General features: G+C 34.9%; 1 protein-coding gene across 1 annotated transcript; it reads right to left on the reverse strand.

The window, feature by feature from the left end:
* Nucleotides 1–3071: 3071 nt before the first annotated feature.
* Nucleotides 3072–4689, reverse strand: LOC139902331 (uncharacterized). Its single transcript, XM_071884970.1, has 3 exons — nucleotides 4322–4689; nucleotides 3694–4235; nucleotides 3072–3556 (listed from the first exon to the last, which is right to left on the reverse strand). The coding sequence occupies exons 1-3, from the start codon at nucleotides 4687–4689 to the stop codon at nucleotides 3072–3074; spliced, it is 1395 nt and encodes a 464-aa protein (XP_071741071.1).
* Nucleotides 4690–10458: the final 5769 nt, after the last annotated feature.

Consider the following 10458-nt stretch of genomic DNA (forward strand, 5'->3'; position numbering starts at 1 on the left):
TATGATATTATTGTTATCATTAATAATATGATTATTATATTATAATGAGTAATAAAAGTTTGATTGAGATTATTATTATTATTATTTACTCATTATACTTATTATTAGTATTATTTTATTATTACTATTATATTATTATGATATTTATTAAAAGAATAATCATAATCTATAAATATAACTACAAAATGCTTTTAGATATTTATATATAATTATATACTATATATATATATATATATATATATATATATATATATATATATATATATATATATATATATATATATATATATATATATATATATTATATATATATATATATATAAATAGATTATATTCTGTAAGTATACACATTTTGTTTCAAGTAATTGTCAACTGTAGATAATTATCAATTATGTCCCTAAAAATCTGTAAAAAGCGGATTCCATTCAGATATATCCAAAAATCTGTTGTGAGTCCTAATCGATTTTACTTATTTAATTATTTATTATATTTTTTTTTCTTCTTACACTGATTAAATTTGTCTACCAGTGGGATATATAATTTACGAATTATTCGATAAATTAGATTCACACATTCAGTCTTGTTATTATCTTATCAATTTAAAACCCTTACAAGACTCCATCAAATTGAAATTTTCCAAGAAAAACACAAGTAACCCGTCGGTTACTCTGTCTTGGTTCAAACAATCAAAATCACGATTTCGTATTTTTTTAAAAAAAATTCATTAATACAGTTTTGTTAGGAATTAGTCACTTAAACTAACTGCAAATTTATAGTTTCCAATTCTTTCTATCGATCTTGAATTTTGGAGTCAAAGTTCTCAAATCAAAAGTCAACATTTTTGTTCTTGCCAAAATTCCAACTCGTTTTGATATCATCTGTTAAATTAATGATTGTGAAAGTTTTTATGAAACATTTGCAAACTATTTTATGTTTTACTCATGGTCTAAAACGTTCTCGGTTGCAAAATCAATAAAAAAAATTTTAAGGCCCGTTGCTACAGCAGCCAGACTCTTCAAATTTTTTTTTTATTTATTTTTTTTATTTGAACGATGTACCAATCCCAGGTAGTTGAAGACTTAAGTTAAACTTTTTTATTTGATTGATGATTTGTTAATTAGTGTACTGGTCGACCGGTTTAATCAAAGGAAGAAGAAGAAGTTAGAATGGATAAATCATACGGTTTATAATAATTAGAATAGTAGCTAAATCAGAAAACGGGCAATAGCCCAACTGGTCAGAGTGTTTGATAGTTTTCACAAGGTCGGGGGTTCGAGCCTCCTATGAGGCAGAATTCTTTTTGGAAGCCCTTTTCCTAAGGTAGTCTTTATTTCAAGTTTTGATATTATTATTATTATTATTATTATTATTATTATATTATTATTATTATTATTATTATTATTATTATTATTATTATTATTATTATTATTATTATTATTATTATTATTATTGTTATTACTAATAATATTATTATCAATATAGGTATTAATATTAAATAATATGATTATTAATATATTCTTTATTAATCTCAAATACTATCACTTTTAAGCAAATAAATATTTTTTTTACATAAAATATATTAATTATATATACTACACTTATATTAAAACTCCACATCACTATATATAAATAAAACCTACTAAAATTACTTATATAAACACTTACAAACAACAAATTATCAATTTTTAAATATAATATCAAACAAGTACGTATGTCAATATATTAATATAACAATAAAAAAAAATATATAAACCATTTGAATAAACATACAAATTAAAGATATATAATATTAATATAAAAATAATGTAATTAATAAACTTATATATATATTCATTCGAATACGATTATATGTATTAATGATTATACAAATGATTTAGGTTCGTGAATCCGAGGCCAACCCTGCATTGTTCAGTTGTTCAGTATAGTCATATGTATTTTTACTACAAAATACATTAGGTGAGTTCATTTGAATCCCTTTTACTCTTTACATTTTTGGGACTGAGAATACATGCAAATGCTTTATTAACTGTTTTACAATATTTATATGTGTGAGTTTCATTACTCCCTTTTTAAATGCTTTTGCAATATATATTTTTGGGCTGAGAATACATGCAAATACTTTATTAACTGTTTTACAATATTTATATGCGTGAGTTTCATTTGCTCCCTTTTTAATTGCTTTTGCAATATATATTTTTGGGACTGAGAATACATGCGCTGTTTTTATAAATGATTTACAAAATAGACACAAGTACGTGAAACTACATTCTATGGTTGAATTATCGAAATCGAATATGCCCCTTTTTATTAAGTCTGGTAATCTAAGAATCTGGAAACCGATCTCCAAATTGACGCGAATCCTAAAGATAGATCTATCGGGCCCAACAAGCCCCATCCAAAGTACCGGATGTTTTAGTACTTCGAAATTTATATCATGTCCGAAGGAGGATCCCGGAATGATGGGGATATTCTTATATGCATCTTGTGAATGTCGGTTACCAGGTGTTCAATTCATATGAATGATATTTTTGTCTCTATGCATGGGACGTATGTTTATGAGAAATGGAAATATGAAATCTTGTGGTCTATTAAAATTATGAAATGATTATTTATGTTAAACTAATGAACTCACCAACCTTTTGGTTGACACTTGAAAGCATGTTTATTCTCAGGTATGAAAGAAATCTTCCGGTGTGCATTTGCTCACTTTAAAGATATTACTTGGAGTCATTCATGACATATTTCAAAAGACGTTGCATTCGAGTCGTCGAGTTCATCAAGATTATTATTAAGATAATTATAATTAGATATATTATGAAATGGTATGCATGTCTGTCAACTTTAGATGTAATGAAAGATTGTCTTTTCAAAACGAATGCAATGTTTGTAAAATGTATCATATAGAGGTCAAGTACCTCGCGATGTAATCAACTGTGGTGAATCGTTTATAATCGATATGGACTTCGTCCGGATATATTAGTACGGGTCCTTTCATAAAGAGTCGGGTTGACCTTTGCTCCAGTATTTTTTGGTGTAATCCCGTAATTCACCGATAGAGGATTCTTGGCAACTCATTCATTCTCCATCTTGAATCGGCTCAAGATGTCACCTACATACTTCGATTGATGTAGAAAGATGCCTTTTTCTGTTTGATCAACCTGCAACCCTAGAAAGAAATTAATGGCCCCCAGTGAACTCATCTTGAATCGCTTCTGCATTACATCTTCAAACTCATCAACCATCTTCTGATCGGTTGACCCAAAGATGATGTCGTCCACATAAACTTGTACCAGCATGATATCTTCGCCCCTTTCTTTGATAAATAGAGTCTGATCGATGACTCCCCTTCGAGAACTATTTTCTATCATATAGTTTGATAGAGTCACATACCAAGCTCTCGGGGCTTGGTGAAGACCATATAGTGCTTTCTCCAAGAGATACACCTTTTCTGGACGATATGGATCAACAAAGCCAGGTGGCTGAGTCACATAAATAGTTTTCTGTATATTTCCATATAAGAATGCACTCTTCACATCCATCTGATAGACCTTAAAACCTTTAAGCGAAGCAAAAGATTAAAACATTCGAATTGCCTCAAGTCTTGCAACCAGAGCATACACATATCGTAGTCTATTTCTAGAATCTGCTGATACCCTCTAAAAACCAATCTTCCTTTGTTCCGGATAACGATACCTTGATCATCTTTCTTATTTTTCAGAACCCACTTCAAACCATACGGTTTACAGCCTGAAGGAGGAATTACCAAATGCCAAACACCTAAATGATTGAATTGTTGAAGTTCTTCCTGCATAATTGAAACCCACTCATCATACTGAAATGCATCTTTGACATCCTCAAGCTCGATTTGTGACACAAAACAACAGTGTGCATTCCTGAAGATTCTTCCGGTCTGATTCAATTGAGTATATAAAGCGGTGACAACATTAGCAGAGGGTGTTGCCCGTTCATTTGAAGTAGAAGGTCCACCTAGCTGGGCACCTGAAACACCTGCAGGGTTAACTACAAAGTTATCAAAACATTTAGGGAGAGATACCATTTGACTAGACCGTCGTGGTTCGTCGGTTTCCGTAGATTCTTCTGTAGTGTGCTGAATGGGTTCCTGATCTGTTGGTTGAATAAGCACATCATTCATCACATCATCAAATACATCATCGATATATTCATCCTCCCCCGCAGATTGAAATGTAGCCTCCTCTGGTTGAGGAACTGACTCACTGGTGCACTTTCCTCAGCTTCTAAAGGTATATTAGTTTACACACACACATCAGACATGCGTTCAGCGGAGATACGCATGTTATACATCATTTGTGCTGCAAGCTCTTCATCCTCAGAGTTATCTACCGGAAGATGGAATGATTCAAACAACTCATCGTAATCAAACTTCCGTGTAAACCCTTTACCAGCTGGAATGGATGCATGTCTTTGTACATCGATTTCATTACGTTCTTCAACACACCGAGAATCTAAGTTGTATACCCTTTTACATGCATTCCCATAACCCAAGAATCTTCCCGTAACAGCTTTCGAATTAAACTTCCCACCAGTATCCTGAACCATAATGGTACACAGAGAACCAAATGGCTCAAGATGTTTAATGTTAGGCTTTCTTTTAAATAGCAGCTCGTAACTTGTCTTGCCATGACGTTTCACGACAAGAACTCTATTCATCGTATAGCACGCATTTGAAACTGCTTCACTTCAAAAGGTAACAGGTAGTTCTGAGTCTGCCAACATGGTTCTTGCAGTCTCAATTAAAGTTCTATTCTTTCTTTCAGCAACCCCATTCATCTGCGGTGTGTATGGTGAGCTGATTTGTTGCTGAATTCCTCTTTCATTGCAAAATTCTTCCATCTTCTGATTTTGAATTCGGTCCCATTGTCTGTTCGGATCCTTCTAACCCTCAACTTATATAACATTTCCAGTCTCGTGATCAGCACCTTGATTTGTTCAAATGTATCAGCTTTACTTTTCAGCATAACTACCCATGAGAAACGCAAATATTCATCGGTAACCACTAAGCAATATGAATGTCCAGTAATACTCTTCTTTTTGAGTGGACCAAATAGATCCATATGAAGAAGTCCCAGAGGAGTATTAATGGAATGATGTTTCTTAACTTTATGTGATTTCTTCGCTTGCTTCCCTTTCTTACACGGCACACACCCATCAGGAACATTAAAACCTTTGACATTAACACCTTCCACTAAATTGTTGTGAACCAGGTGGTTCATTTTCCTGAAGCTCAGATGACTCATCCGTTTATGCCATAAGATAGACTCCTGCTCAGTAGCCTTGGATACGAAAGCTTGTTGCCCAGTCGCTGCCTTAACATAAGCCTTTGACATATCTAGAATATATAGGTCTTGAAATCTAGGCACCATCATAAGAATCATGTTCTTGGGAACTTTATAATCTTTTCTCATGATATAACACTACTGCTCATCAAAAAGAACTTTATGCCATTTATCACAGACTTGAGAAACGGACAGCAGGTTATTCGACATTTCCTTGAAAAAACTCACTTTATCAAAACTGACTGAGGAATTTGAGATCATCCCCTGAGCCGTGATAAACCCTCCTTGATCACCCGCAAAAGAAACATGTCCACCTTTTATAGATTTAACATCCTGAAGCAGAGACATGTTCCTCGTCATGTGCCTGGACGCCCCACTATCCACAATCCATGTATTTTTGTTTGGACTGTAGGCGACCTGCACAATTGTAGAGAAATAATTAGTTTAAGGGGGATACCCATTCTTTGTCAGCAATGGGTTTCCCGTTAACAATAGCAATTTTCTCCTCATCCCCGTCACTGACAGCACCTGAGTTGCTATCCCCTTTTAATTCTTCATTTGTTTTCCATTTTTGATTCTTATGTAAGGTTTCTTGAAATAAACATTATGTTGTACAACCTTTGTCTCATTTGATGGATTGAATGGATTTTTATTAATAACATGCTTTTCAGACCTCCCAATGGCAAATCTGTAAGGTATACGATTTCTTGGAGGAGAGTTTGATTTAAATCTGTGAAAATTCTTAGGGGGACTCAACTGAATTCTCCTCCTGGGTGCTACAAACCTTTTGTGACAACCAATAGTGCTGTGACCTCCCATCCCACAATGAAAACATGAAACAAAATCATTCCTATAGTAGGAATTAAACCTAGGGTTGTGCTCATGTGGAGATCTAGGTCTTCGATGTCTAGGTGGTGACCTAGTGTGTGCTCGTGACCTATCAGGAGTTCTATCTGGAGACCTTTTGGGTGAAGGAACATATTTTGGCAGTGAATTACATGCAGGTTTCAAGAAATCCTCCTCGTCAAAGCTAGGTCCTTTTACGAACTTAATCGGAGATCGGTTCCTAATTCTGATTGGTCTCTGATTGGCAGGGTTTTTCAAGATTTTGACAGTCTTAGGATTAGGATTTACAACTTTCTCATCTTTTTCTACCCTCTCATTAGGTGTCTTAGTTGTATCTATCCCTTTTTCCTTATCTGAATTAGTCTCAAACGGCTTAATCTCAACATAATCCTCCCCGAACCATTTTTCTGGTGGATTGAAACTATAATCATGTGCAAATGATGGAGGACATTGCTTGTAGTCCTTACTGGTTTCTTTTCCTCCTATGTTATGACAATACTCTAACACAAACGTATAACGCGTGTAGATATATGCCTTATCTCTTTCAGTCTCATAGTTAATCCTAAATGTTTCTTTAGCTCTCTTAAGGTCATCTATCTCAGCAATATGTCTAACAATGGTCTGAGTGTTTAACACCACATTTGATTTCAAATCAGTCACTTGATCATCCAATGTTTTGATAATATCCCTAAATTCTTTCTCTCTCATCTTAAAGATCAAGTTGTCCTCATACTGTTTCTTAAGAACCTGATTACCTATTGTGAGTACATCTATTTCCTTTTCTAAGGCAGTACAGTTATTACAATGTAGGCAAATAGTAGTCAACTGTTTAACTTGTTCTTCTAAAGTATCACATCTAGTGCAAATCTTAGCTGATTCCCTAAGTTCTTTAAGTTCCTTTTCTAGGCTCACACAATTTTCACAAACCGTATTAGTTTCAGATTGTACCTTAGCCTTGTTAGAAGAATCCGCCATGAATGCATAGAGATGTGTAGCCTTATCTTCTACAGCTTCTGGTTCTGACTTCGATTCTGAACTCGAGCTATCAGACCCATTTTCCAAGTTGACCAACTTTTCTTCAATTCGATCCTTGGACTTAACAGTTGCAGAGTTGCATACAGATGATTGACTAACGTACACACAAGATTTCTTTGAGTCGTCGTCAGAAGAAGACTCACTATCTGTCCATACGTCCCCATCACTATGAATTGCCCATTTAAACTTCTCTTCAACTCTCTTGTTCACCATCCCTCGACGCAAGTAGTTTGCCCAGTACCATGCTAGATCAACCCTTTCTTCCATTCTGCATCCCAGACACTTGCACTGCATATCTCGTCCAACACAACCTATCTTCTCTCTCACAGCTTTCTCTTTCTCAACTTCTATTTCCGTCATTTGAACTTTTGCAACATTTGCATGGTGACCATAAGCATCAGTTACATCAACAGACCAGTCATAAATCTCATCTTCATATGTCGCAGCTAAGGCCTTTGAACCCTCCTCTGCAATAGGTATATTGATCTTAGTAGTAGGCTCCTTTTTTGATTATGAAATGGATTATAGAAACCTGGTTGCTTCGGTTTGGTACAGTTTCTCTTGAAATGTCCCAACTCATTGCAGTTGAAGCACCTAACTTAGTTCATGTCGAGGCCGAACTTGGTGTTCTTGGTAACACCCACATTCTTCTCACCGGTTTTCTGAAGATACCTCGTTGCCCTGCGAATAACACTGCCCATAGCCCAGAGGATATCCATCTTTTCCATTTCATTCTTATCGATCTGATCATAATCCTCTTGTTCTAAATGACTATTTCCAATGCGTTCGTTCAGTAGATCATTATACGAATTCACAACCATAGCAACCAACGCCATGTCCTCCTCAACCCCTTGAATAGTACGCAACCGAATGTTCCCAGTTTGCAAGACCTCGGTGGTCTCATTTTTGCAAGATGTAGTCTTGGGAAGAACACTTAGTGGGGCTGGAGTGACGCAAGTTGATGTTTGCTTATGAGTATTAGGAGTGAAAGCAGTCTGAAGAGGTGCGTACTTCTTGGCTGTTGAACTGCTTGCTGGAGCTTTGTAAACTACAGGATTGTGTACTACTTCCAATCTCTTTAATCTCTCCTGCAAATCTAGTTCCTTTGCCTGCAACTTTGTGATGAAACTGCTAAACGAGTTGTCATAGATTACACAAGTTTTCTCAATCTCTTGCACAATAGGATCCCATTTAATCGGTAAACCCTCCCGAAAACACTGGACGATTCTCTTATTTGTGAAAGTAATATCAAATCGTCTCAGCTCGGTCATCAAATGATGAAACCTAGCAACAGCAGCATCCAAGGATTCATCAGGCTGAACCGCAAAATTCTTCCATTCCTTCTTGAGAACTTTACCCTTCGTTTCCCGATATTCAGCACTACCCTCAACTCCACTCTCAATAGCATTCCACATTGAATATGCAGTCAGGTGAGTCTCGAATTGATGGAATATATCCTTAGTAAGAGCCTAAGTGAGATGACTGTAGGTTTTGCATTCTAAGTTGTAATCCTCTCTTTCAACAGCATTTAGTTCCATGGGAGTTTTTGGTTCACCATGATCCTTAAGCGGGAATGTATACATAACTTTCAAGAAGTTGTAAAGATGTGAATCTATCCCATTTAACGAAATCAAGAATCTAGGTTCCCATTCAGCAAAGTCATCAAGTGATTCAAACCTAGGTACATGATACGCACTACGTATCTCATTCTCTGTCTTAAGCAAGTGATGTAAACTCGACGAGGAAGCACCAACTAGAGTAGATTCCATTTCTGAACTATCAAACTGATCAGACATTGTAACTGTACGGTTGCAATACACGGTTGCAGAAAATAGCACGGTTGCAATACACGGTTTCAGAAAATAACACGGTGTAATGTTCACACGGTTAGACAAACATGGTTGCAGGATGCACGGTTCCAAAGTGTAACCGGGTTAGGTAAGCACGGTTGAAAGGGTAACCAGACGGGTTCAGAGTGTATCCGTACGATTTCAGATTAACACGGTTGGGAAAGGAATGGTTGGAGAAAGCACAGATGTAGATTTGTATCCGTGCGGTTGCAGTATCCGGATGGTGTATCCGCACGGTTGCAGAGTGTAACCGTGCGGTTCTGTTCTTGATTGGATCTGGGCAGAAAACAGCCCAAAAACTAGGGTTTTGGGTTGGATGGGATCTAGCACTCGATCTGGATCAAAAAGTTTAAGTTTTTCACGTTCAAAACATTAAAACCGACCCTATTAATGATTTAGATTAACAAAAACATGATCAAACACGTGAAAGTTTTAAGATTTATAGATTTTAAAACAAAACCCAAAAACCCAAAACTTAACAAAACACTATCAATGATTTTGACAAAAACCGATCGTTCAATCACGTACACATGCTTTGATACCACTTGTAGGATCGTGTTAACATGATTAAACGACCTAATCGACTATATCGAGTGCGAAAAATCTTGATATAGGGTTTTATACTCAAAACACACAATTATACTTTGATCTTTAGGTATAGAATGACTTTAGGGTGTTAAAGATCGACCTAGATGAATGCTAGATGACCAGATAATCGGTTTGGACGTTTTATGTGACAACCCGGAAAATTCCAACCAAATTTAAACTTTATCTTTATATTATTCCGACACGATAAGCAAAGTTTGTTAAGTTAAATCTCAAGAATTTTAAACTGTGTTCATACATTCATTATAACCTCGACCAAATTTTGACGATTCACGAACCGTTATATATAAATAGATATGTATATATATGTGTGTATATATATGTATATATATTATAACTTGAGAATATTAATAATGTATTACACGTATAATACTTTACACGAACGTATTTGTTTCAATATGCTTATCAATGGAATTAGAAGATAATATCAAATGATTGATTTATCTGTGATATGATTACGGGTCCATGTTATGAGATCCACTGTGATTTAAGAAATCTATTCTTTTTGACAACATTCGGAAAATGGTAAAGTGATTTATAAGTAAGAACGTGGAGTGTAAATAACTTAGATGTTGGATATCGACAAGTTAAGTAACTCGGCATTTTTCATTAAGATGATTTCATACGTTTATTTAACCTTTGGACTTTACCCCATGCTTCACCAACAGACTGTAATTTAAAAACTTGAAACCTATTATGAATATATATGATTCTACTTTTCTAAAACGTTTTATGATATAACGATTTCCATTATTTTAACCTTTAAACAAAATGATTCTTAAATGTATTTAGTTTTGGAAAACAAA

The sequence above is a fragment of the Rutidosis leptorrhynchoides genome, chromosome 3, assembly GCF_046630445.1.
Source record: "Rutidosis leptorrhynchoides isolate AG116_Rl617_1_P2 chromosome 3, CSIRO_AGI_Rlap_v1, whole genome shotgun sequence".
Lineage (NCBI taxonomy): Eukaryota > Viridiplantae > Streptophyta > Magnoliopsida > Asterales > Asteraceae > Rutidosis > Rutidosis leptorrhynchoides.

Excerpts from the sequence above, each read along its gene's own strand:
- LOC139902331 (XM_071884970.1), bottom strand. The coding sequence starts at position 4,689 with ATGAATAGAGTTCTTGTCGTGAAACGTCATGGCAAGACAAGTTACGAG. Across the intron at positions 4,236-4,321 it reads GAGCTTGCAGCACAAATGAT|TGAGTCAGTTCCTCAACCAG; the intron begins GTATAACATGCG and ends AAAGTGCACCAG. Across the intron at positions 3,557-3,693 it reads AAATAAGAAAGATGATCAAG|GTTTTAAGGTCTATCAGATG; the intron begins GTATCGTTATCC and ends CTTCGCTTAAAG.